The 21,522-nt window shown below is 33.7% G+C and overlaps 1 protein-coding gene across 5 annotated transcripts in view; it reads left to right on the top strand.

Moving 5' to 3' along the window:
* Positions 1–20,743, top strand: part of LOC136827656 (spermatid perinuclear RNA-binding protein-like) — a 49,179-nt gene extending 28,436 nt beyond the window's left edge. For 2 of the 5 annotated variants that reach the window (XM_067085201.1, XM_067085376.1), the window contains exons 3-9: positions 1,830–1,889; positions 2,575–2,720; positions 2,854–3,006; positions 3,175–3,400; positions 6,186–6,249; positions 14,491–14,542; positions 18,285–20,743. In XM_067085201.1, the coding sequence (XP_066941302.1) occupies positions 1,830–1,889; positions 2,575–2,720; positions 2,854–3,006; positions 3,175–3,400; positions 6,186–6,249; positions 14,491–14,503 (662 nt within the window). In that variant the 3' untranslated portion in view covers positions 14,504–14,542; positions 18,285–20,743. Of the gene's footprint in view, positions 1–1,829; positions 1,890–2,574; positions 2,721–2,853; positions 3,007–3,174; positions 3,401–6,185; positions 6,250–14,490; positions 14,544–18,284 lie in introns of those variants that run through there. The other 3 variants (XM_067085151.1, XM_067085318.1, XM_067085268.1) reach the window with 2 other exon arrangements.
* The last annotated feature ends 779 nt before the right edge of the window (positions 20,744–21,522 follow it).

Genomic DNA, 21,522 nt, shown 5'->3' on the forward strand with positions numbered 1-21,522 from the left:
AATGTTTTGCCTCTTTTAAGACTTGTCTTTCTATCACATTTTTGTCTTCCTCCTTGTGTTCCCATCAGTCATACTACCTGTTACATTAAATACATAATACTTTCATCTATACACCTTGTTTGCTGTAGCCAGTTGGCTGTATTTTTCTGTTTACTGTACTACATTCCTTACTAGCCACTATAGTCTTTTTCTAGAATTAATTCTCAGTTTACTCCAGTTCATTCCACTCTTCCATACTTTAAATATGTTAACTGAAATTTGTGATTCCTGTATTAAAACCAGGTCATCTGCATACTGTAACTACCACGTCCTCCCATCTGCTCTTCTGTCATATGTCCATTATACTGTGACAGTAGAGAGTAGATGCTGGTCTTTGATGAACATAAATCTGAAGTTATGCCTGTTTTGTTTTCATTTTAGATCTTGTGTGATGGTTCACTAACATGACTAGCCTGTCCAGTTTTTCTTGTACATTTTGCTTGTGAAATACTCTTTTACTTGCTGTCTAGATGCTCTGTTAAATGGTTTTTCAGGATCCGCAGATACATTGTATAACTACCTGTGTACATATTACCGTTCTTGTGTAGTTACTTTCTTACATAGGTTGCCTTTGTTGTTGATTTCTCATGTGGCTCCAAATTTAGTACAATCCATTGGTCTGTTCCTTTGTAGACTTCATTGTGTAATGCATTCCAATTTCCTGTGTTTAGAATTGTTGAACTATTCTTTCTACAGTGGTTAAGAGTCGTAAAGCTAGCCATTTGTCATCAGAGATGTAGTTAAAAAAAAAAATTCCACTAGGAGGGGAACTTTTTGAAGTTGTCTCAGTGGGGTTTTATTTCCACACAGGCTTGTTAAATTTTGGTTGCCAGGTTCTCATTTATTCCTCCTTCTTGTCTGGTCCTGTGTAATTGTGGAAAATGGGATGGTTATTAATTATTTATACGCTGAAGTGAAGTAAAGTAAAGTAAAGTAAAGTAGAGAAAGGTTAAGGATTTTATGGTGGATGTAAGGTTATTTGTACTTGCGTCAGAAAGGTTAGCCCATATCATGAGACAAGAAAATAGCAGTGAAGGTAGTGAAATTTATACAGCTGAATGACTGACTTTAGTGAAAATACTGGCACTAATTTTATGCTGTTTCACAACACTTTTAGGTTACATGAGACATATTGTAATGTAGTATTCAAAAAGTAGTCAGGAAATATGAATAATGCAAATTAGGTTAAAGAGAATAGAAACATAGTATAAAAATTATTACTCTACTGTGCTTGTAAACACTGTTTCAACTCACTTGCAATACTAACCCTTGACAGTTACTAGGCTTGTAATGCACCAGTTTTGTCAGCGAGACATTTATTTATAGGAAAGAACGCTGGTTTTACGACTAAGCTAGAAGTGAAGGCCGTGCTGTCCAGCTTGAGCTTTGTGTCCATGTACAGCACAGATAGGGAGCTGTTTGTCTGTAGATACCATGTGTAGTTGTTCTTTCTTGTCTCTTGAAGCCCCTGGCAGTTGGCTCTAAAGAACAGTTGTCTTGTATCTTTGAAAAGTTTTCACATTATCCTTTACATATTGGTAAGTACAGGACAGTGAATGTGAGTCAGTGCTTTGTGATTCAAAATATTTGTTCCTATTTTACTGGAACGAGTCTGCGTCTATTCTATTCTATTCTATTCTATTTAAAGGTATTAGTTTACTATTACTGCCTTTGGACTTAAACGATTTGTCCTATTGTAGTTTTGTGTCAGATCCTACATTAATATGGTTATATCAGTTGAAATTGTTATATACTGTATAGTAATGTACATTATTTTTTCCTTGCAACAGTTGGAGGAGAATGGCAGAACAAAGGAATGAAGCGAAGTGATCCGGGCTTCAAGCAGGGTGGTAAGTGTTAGCATCTTAAAACTTTTCTAATGGAAGTATCTGAATGTATTTTATGTAACGCTTCCAGTGATACTAGCTTGCCGTAGTGAAAATGATGATAATGCTAAAGTTTTTCTTGGTATTGTGTCTGTGCATATTCACAGTTTGGAGCATTATTCCATAATGCTTATTAAGTGTCATATTAAACAGGCTTATGCTTAAATATATCAGAAAACACTATATTAAGGCGAAGCATTATTTATCAGCCCTTATTTATGTGGAGGAGATGATTGTGCTGTAGATGCATTGTGCAATATGTAGTTCAAATTGTGAATGGAAGTTGCCTGCTGGAAACATTTTGGCTTAAAAGAAATATGGCTGGTATAAGAGAATGAGAAGAATTGAGAACTGACCCTCCCCCTTTTTTTTACGACAATAAATCTGCCTTATAAAAAATTTTAGGTATTGATTTACTTGGAGAACTCAGAAGGAATGAATTAATTTCTATATTCACGAAAAAGCCCAAGATCATTTAGTGGACATTTCATATAATTATAATCTACATGTTTAACTTTACATAACTTTTAGTATATAAAATTAGCTTCAAGTTTAGGCTAGAGGGAAATGCTTTTCGCATGGAAGTTGAATGATCAATGTTCCCAAAACTAATGCAATTTTTGCTACAAGTACTGTTTGTGTTTTGCAGGTCCTTATCCAAAAAAGAAGAAGAACCCACTTCAAGGTCAGAAGAATCCTGTCAGTTTTCTAAATGAGATACGCCCAGATGCAAAATTTAATGTTAGTGACATGGAAGGACCCAGCAACATGCCCACATTCAGAGTATCCTTAGAGGTAAGGCATTCTTTTCATATTCATAAGTTTACATATCTTAGATAAAAGGAACCATTTGAAGGGTTTGATTTTATCATTGAATGTTTTACCCAAGTTAAAGTATATGTTTATAAAAATCAGTACTTTTTTCCAGTTTGACGGTGAAACATATACAGCTTCAGCAAAAAGTAAAAAACTTGCAAAACGGTTTGCTGCGGAAGCTGCCCTCAGAGTTTACCTTCAAACGCCAACAGCTATTCAGCTTGGTTACAGTGAAAGCATGATTGAATTCAGTGATGGTGCTGAGGTAAGGTTTTATAGTTGAATGATTATCCTAGCTCATGTTCATAATGCATTCTCTAGAACCCATTGTCATCATAGAGTCTGTTATTCCTTGATGTTCATCATTTAATTGCCTAATTTTATATAATCTCTTGTTATAGTAATGATGACGTCTGGCTTTTCCAACTTGCAGGAAGCAGTTACGCAAGGAAATGATGTCGAATCTGACAAGAAAACTAATACGACAGCTACTAAACCATCTACGGACGAAGCAGCGTTAGGAGGGAAAAATCCTGTCATGTACCTTAATGAATTACGAAAAGACGTAGCATATGACTTGAAGGAAGAGACAGGGCAGGCACATAACAAGAACTTCATCATGAGAGTAACTGTTAGTGGGCAAGAGTTTGAAGGTTCAGGTGCGTCCAGTGTATTAAGGATCTTTAGTTTACTGTATAATCATTAAAGGGGCGCGCTGACCGCCAAATTTCAAGGAATTATTGAATTTTAGTTATTAACAGTTTTCAAGTGTTTTATGTCTAAATAAACATATCCTGAAATGACAATGCTAAAAAAATTTTTTAGATTGATTTATTGGCAATTTTGTTCATCGCTTGTATGACACTGAACCACAAATTGTAAAAAAAGACATGTAAAAAAGGTGTGTATGAATAATTCAGGATAGTATGAATATTTCAGGATAGGATCAAGTAAGTTATACACTGTTTTGGACCTTTATATTTGTAAATAAGCATATCTTGAAATGTTATTGCAAAAAAAAAAGTTTCGATTGGTTCATAGACAATTTTGTTTATCGCTTGTATGGAACTGTGAATGAGAAATTGTAGAAAATGTGAAAGTCTTTATGAATAATCCTGGATAGGATGAAGTTTAGGTTATACTCTTTTTTGGACTGTTTTACATATAAATAAACATACCTGAAATATACATTGCAATTAGAAAAAATGTTTAGATTGGTTCAATGACAGTTTTGTTCACCGCTTGTATGGCACTGTGAACAACAGATTATAAAAAAACAGGGAAAAATGTTAACAAAATTTGTTAAAAAATAAATGTCATCCACTAAAATATCCCAATCTCTTGAGCGGTAGCGTCATAGAGAAAACGGGTTATAATGATATAGGGATAATTTGATTAAGATTTCCTGATTGTTAAAACTTTCTGGAACATCCAAAAATATTTTTCCTTTGCTGTTTCCTGAAAACTTATATTTTTGTTTCAGTCTTCTTGGAGATCTAAGCTTTTATAACTAAAAGCGTAGATCTCCAAGAAGACTGAAACCAGATTTGTGTTTATTCAGTATTAGTTGTAGAATAATTGGTAAAAATTTGAAGCAGATCCCTTCAATCATAAGGCAGAAACAGTCATTTTACTTTATAATTGGGCCTTACGGCGTCAGCGCTCCCCATAAATGCAAAATTAGGTAACATATAAATCAAGAGAGAGCACAGTTCTATTCATTTGATTATATTTCAAATTTCAGGGCATATTTCTTATATAAAGAAATAGTTATAGTGCAAAAAATAGCTTTCTAACTGTCATAGTTTCATAATTATTACAAAATAAGCAATAATTTTTTTTTTCTTTTGTTGTTTTCAAAACTTGTTTTTCAAAATAAATTTTGTTTCTCCAAGAAGACTGAACCAAATTCACTGGAACTTTTACAGTATAGTATAACTATATATATATATATATATATATATATATATATATATATATATATATATATATATATATATATATATATATATATATATATATATATATAATCTTGATTTTATTGGCTGGTAAATTCATTTTTGAGTGAAGTTTTTATTCTGCATATTTTTGAAAAGTGCCATGATTTTTTTCAGCTGGAAAAAAGAACTTATAGGTCGAATTTCTAAATTTTCCCATGAGAGAATTTTCATAATCATAAGGCAGCAACAAGCACATACTTTATAATGGAGCCTTATGGCTTAAGCACTCCCCTTAATGTCATTTGAAATGGATTGCGTGTAGAATGGCAGTGTAATTGGTAAATACTTTGATGATAGTTTCATTGGTACGTTTGCATAATTCCTCTCATGAAATTAGTTACTGAGTACAGGTAGTACATCAACTTTCCATTTCATTGTTCTGGCTTTCTCATAGGTGGTGAATCTAACCTAAACTGTACCTAAAACATCATTTAGTTAGCGCTGAATGACCTTAGTTTCCCCAGTGCTTGGCATGTATGCCTAAAGTCTTTATATAAATCAATCAATCACTCATCATTTAGTTTCAGAGATTTATCTCCACAGTGTATCACTTGGAAAAAATTAGTAGGCTGAAAAGTATCCTAATAATGTAGCTGAGATATTTACCTAAGTATACTTACAAGGTGTATAATATACACCCAAGTTTTATACAAAAGTATCAAGAAAGAGACACCATGGTATACAGATGCCTAGTCCACTTAACAGTTGCAGAAAACAAGTACAGTACATAAAAATATCATAGTATGTAATATAATGGTGACTCTGTCAAACTTACCTCGTAGATAGTGGTGCGAGTCCCATGTTGGTTATGGCAACTTAGGTGTCAGATTTTAAGAATTTTACTTCTTTGGTAAAAAATCTTAGGAATTTCAGGTTGTGCTCACCATAGGAAAAAAACAAAAACTCACACTTTTAACAGTAGCATTTTAAACCTAACATTTTGCATTATAGTCTGTATGTGCCCAAGTTGAAACTTACAACATGTGAAGGAAGATATATATAAAATCATATAAATTCACCAAACCTTGTGGCAAAAGCACAAAAATATGATAATGCAATTTAAAATTAAGCGTAAAACTTTTACACTGCAGATAACACAGAAAATTATCTAGTAGGTGCAGCGCTGCACAACATGATAAGTCAGTTACCCTGGCAACAAAGAATGCAAGCGTTCATATCAAGTAATAGAGTCTGAAAGTTGAAGTGTGACTTACCTTGGAAAGTGAACTTTAGTTGGATATTTTGAATATCTTTTAGTTGCATAAGCTGCACAGGTGCTGTAGTTTACAGTAACTTGTGAATTTATCAAACGTTTTATCTTTGTTTTCATATGGCCTGAACATGTGAGGATGGTATTGAGGCAGTTAATTACATAGGACAGTACAGTTTTAATGATATCAAGAAGCATAGTGGAGATAACATTCTATTTCTTTCGGTTTTGCAGGCCAGAGTAAAAAACTTGCCAGAGCAGCTGCTGCCCTAGAAGCCTTAAAAGGACTTGGATTAATGTAAGTTAATTTTGTATTACTTTTAATCTTTATTTTAAGATACATTAGTTTTTTGACAAAGACTTTTTTGCTCGCACCATTGCAAGTACAGTAATAATTGCACAGCACTCTCAGAGCACTTATTTTTGTTTTATGCCTTGTCAGCCTTTTTACAGAAGTTAATTGGTTTCATTTGTTCTTTTCACTGCTATTTACCTTACATCCACATTGTGATGTCACAATTTGTACCCACATTGATGGAGGAGTCCTTTGTCTGTGCATATGAGGGCCAGGAAATTTGACTCCCTAGTTTAGTCAAATTAAGTTTCAAATACAGTACATAGTATTTATTTTCATATATTTAGGAGTATTCAAGTCATCCCCAAATAAATCTGTGAAAGTTGAAAATGGTGAACCACTTATCTCATTGTACATTGATGCAGTAACCATACAAAGTATGGTAAAGATACTCCCCAGCTGAAAGCCCTTTTGGTTAGAATACATTTTTATAAACAATTCTTCACCACCATTCTAATAGTCACCTGATTTTTAGTTTTCTGAAAAGAACACTATTAATAGCCGGCTTTGTCTGGTCCTGGGCCAATACACTTTTGTCTGCTTGTTTTCTGTTGGCCCTCAGATCTTTAAAAAACCACTATTGAAGGCTGCAAATTGAATGTTGTCATCCACCTCCAGTCATCAAACATACCAAATTGCAGCCCTCTAGCCTCAGTAGTTTTTATTTTATTTAAGGCCAAAAGTTAGCCATAATTGTGCTTCTGGCAACGATATAGGATAGGTGATCACCAGGCTGTGGATAAAGTTTCATGGGCCGTGTGGCCCATACAGAATTATACCGAAACCACCGAAGGGTAGGTCTGTTTTCGGTGTCCTTGATTATATGCTGTAACAGCTGTTCAGAAAACTCTACTGCGCCAAAGCATTTTTTACTTTTTTTTTTAAGTTAATATTTTCACTAGTACCAGAATTAGCTCTTGGAATATTCATTAAGTAATGATGTGCGCTTATTTTGTCTATCCAGAATTATGTATTCACCCCTGAACATCATAAGCAACACACAATGGAACCTGAACTGTCAAGGTTAACAACATGCAGATGGAACTGACAACATCAAATATTCATCTCATTTGAAGATTTGTTGATGTATTGTCCTTTCTCTTGACCGAATATTTGGTATTCACTCCAGAACCATCTGCAGTTTGTCAGTAGTTAAAAGTTTTGAAGCATGTCCTCACAGAAGTTTGTAATTTTTAGTACTAGTAGAATTGCTGTAGAGGCTCTTAAAAATTTTTGTGCTAAAAAGCCCTGTTTCCAGCCGATTGTTATCATTCCACAAATTATATGAAACTGCTTATGTAGGCATTAAGGGAAATGAAATTGTGGATAATGCACCCAAAGTTGCATCTGTTAAAACTAAATCAGTACCATTTTTATCAAGTAATTTTTAATTAGGGGCAAACTTTGTTGTGTTGAATAATAAATCTGATCATAACAAATTAAAACATTAAACCAGCAAAGTCAGGGACAACTATGGCATTTGCCTTTGTTAGTCTTGTGTCTGTCACTCTTGCTGTGTTTTTGCAACTCTACTTAATTGAAGGGATTCCAGTCAAACTGGGTACATAGTATTCATGGGACGATACCAAAATTGTTACGATTCTTACACGAGTCTTGATGCTGCATTAAACTTCTGATACAGATACGAGCCCCAATTCCGATACCTGCATTGAATTCATGGTTATTTTTAGACCCTGCAGTTGGTCCAAGAAACAAATGCTTTATGAAGAAGGTACATTTATTAATCATACATTCAGTATGAACATGAATCTTTTTGTTATAAAAAAAAAAAGCTTCATATGAAATGAGGTTGAATCCTTTGTTTAAAAAAAAAGAGGGTTCAACTTAAAAGTTTAGACAATTTCTTTTAAGTAAATCACCTGAAAATACTTATTCTTATTCAGGTCCCAATATTCTTAAATTATAATGAAAGAACACTGGCATCTCTCCGGTTTCACCTTTCAGTCCATTTCTTTTCGGCGAGTAATTATTTCCTTCAAGACAATACTTTCTAGCAAAAAGTACCATGATGGGGAATTAACTTTTATTTGACTTCCACCACTGCAAAGGATTCTCATCAATTTGTATATTCTTTAAAGAAGTATATTTGGCCATTTCATGTTCAAGTAAAATTCTTTTGTTCCTAGTTTTGGTACATTCTCTGTCACATCCTTTGTTTGATGTTGGCTCCATTTTTTCTTGTTCTTCAAAAATGATACAGTACTCAGTTATTAAGATCTATAGATTATACTGATACTTTAAAGTCTTCAAACAAAATTTTAACTTTTATTATTACCTGGAATCGAAAATTTAAGTTTCAGACATATGAATTCCAAAGAATCGTTTTCAGAATCGGAGGTTGGATTAAAATTCTCCGATTCCGATAGCTGAAAAAGTCCCGATACTTTTGATTCTCGATTGCGATTCTAGTACTCGTCCCATCTCTAATACAAAGGTAGACCTTCATGTATGTGCCTGAGGAAGTTCACCTGCCAGTATCTGTTATACTTAGCATGTTTAATTTCAGTCAGATTTGATATAGACTGGGCCATCGTAGCGTAGATGCATATGGAGAAAAATATTCCTTCTGTTTGCCCATCGTTGTCTTATTATGCTTACCTTGACATTGCAACTCCTCTTACAAGGTTGACAGCAGTTCAGTCAAACAGGGTGCTTGGGCAGATCATTATGTATAGATATGCATGAAGGCAGTACATAGTGCCATTGTGCTACTTAGTAGCATCAATATCTCAGCAGGGCTATTTCAGATCATATGTGTTGTCTTAGTCTCTCTCACACTATATTTTTCTCAATTTTAGCTTTCTCCCCCCGTATCTTCATTCTTAATTCCCTATTATGAATTACATAGTTACTGATTAAGACGGCTAGTTGAACGATTTCCTATGTTCCCTTTCTATTACAATATTCAGAATTTTTGTACCTTCCCATGTACTTCCTTATATCCATGGTTCTTTGGGACTTATTGTGTAGGAGCAGCATTTGTTGCCACAGTACTGTGGGCTGATAAAATTCTCTATTTCTTTGTAATGTGCTTAAAAAGTTAAGTATACCTTAGTTTAACCAGACCACTGAGCTGATTAACAGCTCTCCCAGGGCTGGCCCAAAGGATTAGACTTATTTTACATGGCTAAGAACCAATTGGTTACCTAGCAACGGGAACTACAGCTTATTGTGGAATCCGAACCACATTATATCAGCAGAGTGCTAACCGAGAACTATACCGATCCATCCAACGAGGAATTTTTGTACTGTACTGCTTTGAGATGTTTTGAGTTTGGATTTTATTTGTACTTTAACTTACACTAAATGTCTGCATATATTATGTTCCACTATCGTTTCCTTCTTCTTCCCAGAAGAAACCCAAGACTTGCTCTCCTTAGGCAGCTTCCACACGATCAAGCTTTGTTCGATGAACTTGTTGGTGTGACGCCAGAAGCAGCAGACTTGACTTACCCGCTGTTTCTTGGACTGGACGGCACACCGACAAAGTTAACTCATGTGGACGCAGCTCATGTATAATTATTCTTGAAGGGAACCAAGTACCAACTTCCGTCTGTCTTCTTTTACGCGGCTCAAGCCAATACCTGGTCTATGTTTTTGAGAAGGGATTGCTTAGCCATTAACTTGAAACTTTTTGTTGTCACCGCTTGTTTGTTTTAGCTTTTAACCATTCATTGCAAAAGTGTGTGATTTTAAGTGCTTAATTTCCTGAGAATAACCTTACTTCCCAGAAAAGTTTTGCCTTTCTTTTAGGTGTTGGGGGTTTAATATTAATTGGAATTTTTTTTATAAGTTTTTTAAGATTCTTCTTATATTTTATTAACATTCTACGTACAAATAAAAAAAAAACTAATTGGGGTTTCTGGACAGCAAAAGGAAATAACTACGCAGACAAGCCAAAGGAATTGAGAATAAATTTTTCTTGCCTCACTGGTTAATAGCAATACCTGTAAACTATTTATCATTTAAAAGGCATTATTGTAATTTAACTATTAATATAAATTAGCTTTAACAGGCCACTGAATTGCATTTCTTGACTGATATGATAGTCCAAAGGATTTGTCCTCAATCAAACAAGGGGTAACAATTTTGGTATGGTGACATTTAAGAAGCTGTACTGCTGGATAAGAAGAGACCAAATTAATTGGATAAAAAGTAAATGGCAGAAAACTATGCAGTTGGGATGGAAGGGACGCTGCAAGAGCATTTAGTACAATATTAGCCTACTTTCACTGTAACTCCTTATCATTTGAAAGCAATGTATCATGGTCTTGCACAGTGTGCAAAAGAATTGTGCTGTATCTCACATTATTTTTGGAACATCATAGACATTTTTTCTACTACAAACTTCAACTAGTTTGAATTTTTTTAGTTTAATACACTGCAGTAGAGTACAAGTATTGAGCTCAGGAGGCACACAAAACCCAGTATTTTACCATGAAAAATATTTCAGAAACTGATCAAAGAAAAATACAGTATTGCTAAGTGAAAATGTTGTTGAAGAGAAATCACTAAAAAGTGTTGTGATTTTAAAAGGGGATGGAAACTTAAGGGTAAGAGTTGGTGTACTGAGCTGTGATAAAGTTGTAAATGTTTTATGCTGTGTGTAATTGCATGGTGTACTTTTCCAGGTAAATCAGATTAAAGAATAACATGAAAATTCTTTGACACTACCCTGTATTTATTGTAACATTGAACAGAGGGAGAGAAAGTTATGATTTCTTGTAATTTTTATGTAATTCCTTTGTATTTTTTCAGTTTGGTGACAGGACATAAACAATGGAATGTTAATAAGTTGTTGAGTTACTATGTTCCTTATCTGTATTCTTGGATGGAAATTTTTTCAGAGGTGTGCATTTGTGTATAATATATCTGTATGTAGGTTCGGAAGAATTTAGTTCTTATTGAATACAGGGTTTTTATTATGAAACTAAATAATCTTTGGTTCTTAGTTTATTTTTCACATTACTCATATTTCAGTGTAAATAGGTTTTTAGTTGTGTATTTTTTGTTTTTTGAAGTATTTGATTTTCAGTTTACTGATTTTTAGTCAACATCCTTTTTATTTTGTAGTTTTTAATTATTGTAAATTTTTCTGCCCTTGTGATTGCTTCATTAACTCCATTGTCTCTGGTGAAAATATTTCATTTAGTAAATAATGTAACAAACGCCTGTTGAATTATCTTTGCGTGTGGGTATCAGTGTTTATGGACCTTGTGAAAAAACAGGAAGTTATGCATTGTTTTTCTAGGTTTATATGGCTTTTTGTCTAAAGACATTGCTGATCATTTAAATGTAGAAAAGGTTTCCCATTCATGGTCATTGGTTTTAGTACAAAAAACTCAGGTTGAAGGAAACTGTGTTAGAAAGGTTATGTATGTTTCTTGTTTAATTATTCCAAACAAGTCTGTCCAAAGTCCTTAGGGTAGTTTTGCTATTGAACTTTACAGCACTGGAAACGGTGATAATTTTGTGCTGCTTTGAAGAATGACAAAAATAGTTTCAAAGGTCGGTGTTTGTGTATGTGTTAATTGGTTGGTGAGTTATATTTCAGGCGTCTAAGGAGAGAGGGGCATATATGCCAGAAAAATAAAAAAACATAAAATAGTTTAGTCATGCTCTTCCAATGGTATGACTTAAGCCCTGCACCATTATCTATAAGAGCTGTCTTGTGTTGAAAACCAATGTTTTTTTTCATCTGGTGATTATGGCCAAAAATTGCTCCACTGTTATTAGAAAGGACTATGCAACTCGACCGTAAAAGGATACGGAATACACGCAGTGGCACCCGCTTTCTTGACAGCCAATCAGGATGCCCGACTTGTGCTGCTTTGGCAGAGTCGAGTAATTCCGCCAATCATTGGTTCATACCTTCACACTTAAAGTACTTCCAAGACCATGAATGTTTACAGGTCGCGCAGTATTGCACTCTGGTTTTTCACTGTTTTTTACGTAAATTCAGTGATTAGTCATAATGGCTGGGATGATAGTGATAGCTCCCATGGGGAAGATCCTTTGAGTGACCTTAAAACCCTTTGTCTGTACATAGCCTTTTTATTTTTATTATCTTTTTTTTCTTTAAATTCCTTCCACTTTGCTATTGTGCGTATGTTTTGACGCCACAGCTGAATCTGGAATACAATTTTAGGACTTTGATGGTAGTGGGTCGAATGAAACGACTATCTACCAAAAAGTCTTTATTTTCTAAATTACAACAGAAAAATATCTTTTTTATTGTACTATTTTTAGTGTGTAGCTTTACGCATATGTTTGGCCAATAATGCAATAGTGTGTTCTAAGGGGGATGCTATAGGTTATGTAGGAATGATTTATAGCAAAAATCGTTATTGTCATTTACAACCCCACAAATATTAATGATTTTATGTTATTGTCTGCTTGATGATGCACAAGAGATTCAAAACAAATTCTTGGGGGTCTCAAAATCCAACATCATCATCTATAACTCAATGCAAGTTTCATCTTAATATCTTTTAATGGTTTTCCTGCACAAACGCTTAACTTAACCCTTTGTTTCTTTTTCATGGCCTTTTGTATTTTTCAAAAAATGGCATATTGGCCCCTATCTCCCATACAGATTTGTAGTTGATTTCATGCTGTTTTGAAGAGTTGATAAGAGTAGTTGAAAATTCTTTGTATAGAAATCCTTTTAAGGATTTATCAGTTGTTGAATATTGGTTCTTCAAGCTTGGATTTTTAAATTCTGATTTTGAAAAATAAAAGTTAGTTTTAAAAAATCCTCCTTGCGTTTGAGTCACCAATACCATTACAATAGTTTTGTTACCTTTGGAAGTAGTTGTTCAGGTTTGGAAACTCAGGGTTATGTAGTAAGCTGCTGTTGGCACTGAACTGTTTTTCTCATTAACAAAGGGTCAATAAATAATGACTACTTCCTTTTTACTGTAAGTTGTAGGAGTTGAACTAGTTCCTCTATAACTGTGATTGTAAACGATTCATTTGACACAGACTTCATATCTGCTGTTACTTAACCTTGACAGTTCTGATAAAATTTGAGAACATTATTTGTAGTTGCAGTCAGTACATTGCTTTAATGTAGAAAAAAAGGGTTGTAACCTTTTTTCTTTAAAAAGGTGATGGATTTGATTTTGTGCAGCAAACCTAGGGGCAATATTTAGTAAAGTATATACAGTGCTACAAAATTATTCCTGTATGCCTTAAGTTTCAAGTAGGGAATGTGGTTGCTGTGTAGTAAGGTGATTTTGGCTTGTGCTTGCTAGGTATGTAATGGGGTGTTCTTTCTAGTGATGTAAGTAGAGTACTGTGTTGGAGGTAATTGTGACTGTTAGTTTGGTAATTACTTGGTATACCCTTGACGAGTCAATGATCTATCTGTAGTAGGTCTGCTGTGATAGAAAGTGATTCGTTCTGATATACACTAAGGTTATTGATATAATTAGATAATAAGAACTTTTAATAATTTTGTGCATATTTTTATGTACATTTTTTTTTATCATACCACATATTGTATTTTATTCCTTCAAGATTTTAGAGGCTTTGAGTCAGATGGGTCAGCTTGTGTGTGTGATATGTCTAATTTGGTTGTTGCTGACATTACAGGATCAGTGCATTGTAATCTTTTTCTGATGTTTGTGTTTATTCATTTTTGAACATTTACCATTTGTGGAATTAATTTTTCTGATGTTTGTGTTTATTCGTTTTTGAACACTTCCCATTTGTGGAGTTATTAGTTGGTTTTATAGCAAGCAGAGCAAGACTATTAACTTTCATTTGTGGAGATTACTGAATTCAGTTTATGTAGTTCATGTGCCTAAGATTTTACAGAAATATACTGTAGCTGAAAGATTACTGTTGGTACAAAACTGTTAGGGCAAGTCACATGTATTTCTGTTAAAAATTTCATAGGGATGTTCTGCAGTTTTATTTTAATTTAATTTTACACTTGAAAAATTAGTTCACTAGTTAAAAGTATGGTGGTAGTTTTAAAATGTCAGCTTGTACAAATTTATTTATTTTGATATATTTTCTCTCAGTGGGTGGAAGCTTTTCAAATACTGGACTGAATGCCTCTTAATCTTCAGGGAGCAAAATAATTTATATGATTAAGTTTTAAGTGTTAGCCATTTGCTTTTTAATTACAAGTTGGTATTCTTTTTGTCATTTCAGAAATCAAGAATAGATAGACCTGGGGCATCACGCCGCTGTATTTACCCTTAAGGTAAATACTGTACTCTGTGTAGTTTTTAATTTTAGAGTAGCGTAAAAAGTCAAGCCAAATTTAAATGCAGATATTAATGCAAAAAAGATATTTTTACCCCTTGAAGATCTCTTTATTGATATAGAAAATTCTTAGCATTTTTATTGATGTAAAAAAAAAAAAACCAGTTAGCGAAAGTTTACAGTGTTTTAGGTTTAGTTTTCATCTTTTGAGTATAGTATGCTTTTTTGTAATTGTGCTTCTCAGATATTTACAATGTAGCTCAACAATTGTTTGTTCCATTTGGGTTTACTGCCTGTGCTAAGTAGATGACAGTCTTAAAAGTTCTTAATTTTTTTATACTCTTAGTTCGTTACACAGTACTATTCCTCTTGTCTCTTCCTCTGTCCAAAGCCACAATGTTCAAACTTTTCACCTCTAAAAATGTATTTTTTCAATGAACTCATATTATGAAGATTGTGTGCAACTTTATTTTATTTTATTTTTTTTTTTTTTACTTTACTTGAGCACAGGTGTTGAAGAATGAATTTCTTTAATTCAGTCATTTGTAACTTTTTGTTTTTAATATATTTTTTAAAAGAAAAATATAGCAGTTCAGCTATCCAACAGTGTGTTTCCCATTTTTTCTTTCTTCATCCTTAACATTTAATGCTCCACTGATGAATGAAAAGGTATATTTCTCAGGAAAATGGGAATTATTATTAGGAAATTGGCTGACTTGGAAATTTGCTTTGCTTTATAGTTTTCTTCTTAAACATTGTTGCTTAGTTTTCAAATTTGTTCCTCTTTCCTGCAGTTTGCTGGCTTGGCCTTTTCTTTCACTGAGGCGTTCTTGTTAAATCATTTCATCCTTCAACCATACTTTTCTGTCAAATCTTTCATTTGTATTATTATGTATATTTTATATGCTTGTGTTTGGTTTTACTTAGTATTTTTACAAATTTGTATTTTGTTTTATTTGGGTTTAATGTACAGTAGGTATACTGTATACTAGTTATGGCATTTATGAAATTCCACATAAGATCTGAGGAACCCTGGTTACTGAAGGATAGAAAAAGAGAGTAAAAACAAGGAAATTAAGACATAGCTTTGATAGGGGAAGGTGAATATCAGACTCAGATTAAAGAATAAAAATATGGCTGTTGAAATTAGGAATACAAAGAAAAAAATCTGCAAAAAATATGACCAAAACTGGAAGGCAGAAAACAAGAAATATACAAATGACAGGAGTAGTAGTATACACTGTAACTTCTGGAAAGGGGTATTGAGAAAGAGTTAGGAACTAGAATGGAATTGGAGGGAGGAGAGCTAATAGCCAGGCAGATGAAAAATTGAAATCTTGTGAAAGGCCAAAGCATATAATGGAAGAAAATTTAGAAATTAAAGTTGGAAAGAAAGATACTGGAATGATTGAGGCAGAGTTTTGAAAATATAATAAAAGGAGAAAATTAATATTAACTTGAAATTGTTGGGATGAAGAGGGGCTAGTAGGGAATATGGCTAGAAGATGGAAAAGTACCAGGACCATCTTGAGTAACAAGATTTACTACAAGATGCAGAAGAAACAGTTATCTATGACTGTGCCAAAATATAAGAAAACCAAATAGAGGAAGGATAGGAGTAGATTAGTGGGAGAAGAACCCTACAGGAATGATGTACAAAGGAATGGGTTGCACTACAGTGTAGACATATTTAAAGAGCAAGATTGCATGACCATGCTATGAAAATATTAGTGCTGGGGAATGACACAAAAATAATTGAAGTTGATAATTATCAGCTTGGCTTCATGCATGAGAGGTCAGTAACAGAGGCAGTCTTTCTCATGAGAGATCTACAGAAAAGCATCTTGCAGCTAAGAGATTATATAAAATTTATGGATTTTAAGAAGGCATTTGACAGAAAACTGAGGCAACAACTATTTTGGCATTACAGAAGACTTTTCTAACTAATAATGTTACTTTAACAGAAGACTTTTCTAACTAATAATGTTACTTTAACACAAGAAATAAAGTGAAGACAGTAGCTGATAAATTTTCATGTCCATCAAGGATGAATCCTGAGCCCTGTCCTTAGTAATAGCAGAAGCTTCAAAGGAGTTTCTTGGGAGTTATTATACACAAGTGACATGGTGTACAGCATAATCTTGGGAAGAGGTGGAAATGCTGAGAAAGAGCCGTTGCAAGAAGATTGGAAATCAATGTAAGCATTACAAAGCATATGATGACTGGAAAGGAAGCACAGAAAATAGTACTGAGGAAAGTGACTATGTGGTTGCTGTGTACCAAATGTGACATTCACAAAAGTAGCTCATGATTACAACACAAACATGCAGTAGGAGATTTTTGATATCCAGAATGTATTACAAGGGTTAAGGGGAAGGAAGGGAAGTAGAGAACCATATTGTGATTATTACCTGGGAGAGACACTAGAATATGAGGCTTGGATTGAAAGGGACAAGAAGAGTGGCTTAAGCCTGGATGAAGTTGAGAGATCAAGTTTTACTATCAGTAGATAAAAATATCCCACACAGACAGAACAAAATAATTTTCCTTGCCTAACAATGCTTCTCTTTTCAGAGTAGAATTCTGTGCAATAGAATCAGTCATTAAAATTCTTAAATATACCACAGCAGAAATAGGTAATTTTTGTGGCTTGTAAAAATATAAACCTTGAAAATTATAATTAAAAAAATAACCATGCAAAAATTACATTTTTTAAAAAACTAAATTAGTATATATGAAGAATTAAAAAAATTAAAAACATATTGGATTCCTGCCCATGTAGGCATTAAAGGAAATGAAGAAGCCAGTAAAGCTGGCAAAGCCGCAACTACTGTGACAAAATGCTGTGTAGGGATATTTCTATTAGTGATTATATAACCTCTCCAAAACCCAGTATAATAATTAAATGTGAAAAAATATGGAACTGAACATGATAGTTACAAATTAAACCGCATCAGTCCTAAAGTTGGAATATGAATTCATCATATCAAAAGGCCAGCCTCACATGAATAATGATCCAGTCCCTGTATGTACATACTGAAGAGTAACACTGACAGACATTTTTTGTGTAACTTGAAAATACAATAGACAATGAATGTCAAGTTTGGAAAAAAGTCATTCCAAGAAATTTTCTTTTTAATCATTGTCAGTTAACCCAATTTTAAACATTTTCAGGGACTGTAATTTTAAAAAAATAAAATTAAACATTATCATTACTAATGACAAATCCTTGGGCCAGCTCAGTGATCAGGGATAATAATAATAAAATATCAAAAACAATGATAACTTACGCATGTTACATAAAGCATGTACCACTTTGGGCTGCAGAAACATAGGTACAGTACTTACAAAGAAAATGAGGATATTGAAAATATGTGACCATAGAATTTTAAAAATTCATGGCCAGTGTGCATAGGAAAGATTTTGCTGAAACGAGGATGTGGTGCCCAGCAACAGGAATGACTATAGATTCAAATCTCAGAGATTGAGAAGAGTTGAATGTGATGAGAAAGGAGAAAGAACAGTCAGTCAGGATTAATTCAATATTATCAAGGCAACCTGGATTTTATAAACCACTATAAAATTGGGCAATTTTGGTAATTGGCAAGGTTAAGTAATTATATGAACAGTAATATGAATCATGTGACCAGCTATGAAAGTACAATGTGTAAAGTGGAATCTCACTTTTGGTTTTTGAATGTCTGACATTTATTAAAATACTTTTTCTTTCTTTCTTTCAGGAATAAAATCTCTCCCATTACTCAAGATAATAAAGGATACCAAATGCTGCAGAAAATGGGTTGGAATGGTACTGGTTTAGGGGCCAAAGAGCAAGGCATTACTAATTGTATCGAACCTGTAAAGTATTAAGAAATATGACATTGTGGTAACTTGGGTATAATTTTTCCTCTTCTTGGAAAAGTAAACTAAAATGTACAAAATGGAAGTTCTGTTTGTTTGAAAGTTCTGTTTTGTGGGAACTATACTTCAGAAGGACAGGTTATAATGGTATATTTAATTTTGATTGCCGAAGCAAGTCTCTTCACTTTAGGATGTTGTGAATTTGCCTTTTCTAATACATTGTGCAGTTACATCACACTTGCTTTTAAAACTTTGAATAATAAGATATGTAAGTAGCATAGTTAGGATATGTAGGTTCATTGTTCATGTTCATTATTAGAAGTTCACAAATAGGTTTGGAAATGTACTTCTGGCACTCATGATTTTCCCGTTTCAGTGTGTTACCCTGTACAGTGTTCATGCTTATTTATGTATGAATGAAGTTAAGAGGTCTAAAGCCTTGAGGGCAGACACATCATTTTATTTTACATGTAGCCTAGAGTATCTGTTGGCATTTGTTTCGAAATTTATTTTAAAATATGCATCTTTGAGATGCAGTTGGTGTCTATATGAAGACTTTTTTTTTTGTTTTGTTTCAGGAATGTGATAGCAAGCCCTGATTTGGCAAGACAATTAACTACTGAATTTGTGCATTTTGTAAATATTGACTCCATGTTTACCTGATATCAGATTGTATACAAAAAGTCAGCTATTGTTTCAAGTCAACCATCCTTCACCACTGATATGTTTACAGTAATCAGATTGAGCTGTAAGGTCAAAAGATCTTTTAACCACATTTTATATATGAAGATACTATTTGTCTCTTGAAGGATGTTAAATTTTAAATAGATTTACAGATAATGTATTCAGGAATAGTAGTGTATTGCTGTTGTCCTCTATTAATGTAAGAAATGTATGATTCTAATGAAGGACATTTACACTATGATTGAATAAATTTTCATTTCTGTATATTCAGAAACAAGTTTTATTTTTCATTTCCATGTATTTAAAAAAAAAAAAAGCTATTTAGACCCAAAAGTGGGCTGCTGTTGGATCGATTACTTGGCCAAAGCATAGTGACAGCTATAACACTACCATCATTTTTGATTTATTAGAGTAGACTGTAGCTTTAATGACTTAGAATGGTACTATTTAAAATTGGCAGAAATGCACTAAATAACATTTCCATCAGCAATGGCATTTCCAAGACTTGAGCTGAGTTAAGCTGCCACTTTATGGTGCTGTAGATAGTAAGCATTTGATATGTATGGGTACTTCTAAATTCCATATGGTATATGGAGAAACATCAGTTTGTTTACTTCCAGTTCACCAATAATTCCCTCTCTAGTGAAGCTCTTATTGTAGCACTTTAGCTGGGTGATTTTGAATTTTCTTTTGTCACTTGGATACCTCAGGAAACTATAATGGTGATGAGGGCTTACAGTTTTCTGATTGAAAGACTTCAGTAGATAGACAGCTACATAAACATTGTGGAACATAACAGCACCTAACATGTTTTTCAGCAGCTGGGGTTTTCAGAAAATCAAGAGCTAATGCACCAATAACTAAGACAAAGATTCAATTTTAGCAGTCAAGTTCAAGATATTTATTGTAAGCATTCTCTTATAACTTAAAGACTGGTTAGAATACATTATATCTTTTGTACTAATATTGCAGTAAAAAGCAATTCATAAGCAAGAGTCGGTGTAGACGTAAGCTCTACGTAAAATTTTTGTGAACTGCACTTAAAAATTAAATGTTTAAGTAGGTGGGGTGCCATTTGTTATTTCAATCTGATGACAAAATCAACAGAAATGCAATACAGTATTCTTGAAGAGGTTTCAATCATAGCTTAGACGAAAAGAATCTCTTTAATAGTGTGGAACCTTTGCGCCGACATGTGAATTAAGGTTTTAGGGATTAGTTTGTTGAACACAGCAAGTAACATGGCCTAAGAGAGTTTAGTCTCTTACTGTGCTCACTACCGCAATTCCAGTTCCCACCATTCTTCAGGTCTTGTTGCTCCAGTGATTGCACTATTAAACATTATTCTCTATTTTGACTGTATAGCTGTAATCGAGACTGAAAAACAAAACTGGCAGTGTTGTATATTGTAGTTTTATAACAGTTAATGACACATAACTTAGTCTTTAGAAATGAATGAAAGTTGTGGAACTTGGGCATTATGAAATTTGGCGCACTGACTGCAACTTGCAGCCATGTGTTAATCAATCATGGTTTTGCGTTGAATCTGCAAAGGCTCCACATGCTCATGAGTGTTATTTTTGGCCAAATTCCAGTAGCACAGATGATCTTTGATGTCTGTAAAGAAAGAAATTATTAAAGTATTTCATAGCCCTACCATGTTTATCTTCCCCTTCTTATGAGCTGTATGCTACAGTTTGCCCTCAATTTTATTGGTAGTAAGAAATGAGTAACACATGAAGACTTTGATAAGGACTAAACAAGTATTGCTGTTGTAAGTCACGGCTAATACTGGCAACAATCTGCCTAGGGTGATTTAAAAAGTGATAAAATCTCCCTGAACTTAAACATCCAGTAGGGTGTCCAATTTTTTTGGCTTCTTTTTGATCAAAACCAGACAAGACTATTGAAAATACATAGTTCACCTACCCTCTTGGTTCCTTACATGTTTTGTTGGTAGATTATATGAAATTTGTTGAGAAATATTCCTGCTATCACTATCTACTATTAATGCAAATCTTGGTTCCTAACTGATTACTGTACTTGCTTAATTAAAGGTGATATATATCACCTTAATCACTACTAACATTACAACCAAGGTGTTTGCCTAGTAGTATACAATGTTAACACACCACTCCACAACTTGACCACTTCCCATAACTGCAACATTCTGTAGAAAATGACGCTTCCACCTGTATTTTACCTTACTTCTACTACTGACTGCATAATCAGCTGCATTGAAACATCTACAGTTTAGAGTGATCTGCAGCAGTAGAAGGCTCCAAGGGCTGTGAATCAATAACCCATTAAGGGTTTTGACTTGAACAACAAACGCTCAGGGTTAAACCTAGAATCTCGAAGCTAGCCAAAGAAGCCATGAAAGATGAGATCTAGGGATGCTACAAGTTAAGGGGTGATGGGAGTGACAGTAGA

Source organism: Macrobrachium rosenbergii, chromosome 1, assembly GCF_040412425.1.
Source record: "Macrobrachium rosenbergii isolate ZJJX-2024 chromosome 1, ASM4041242v1, whole genome shotgun sequence".
Taxonomy (NCBI): Eukaryota; Metazoa; Arthropoda; class Malacostraca; order Decapoda; family Palaemonidae; genus Macrobrachium; species Macrobrachium rosenbergii.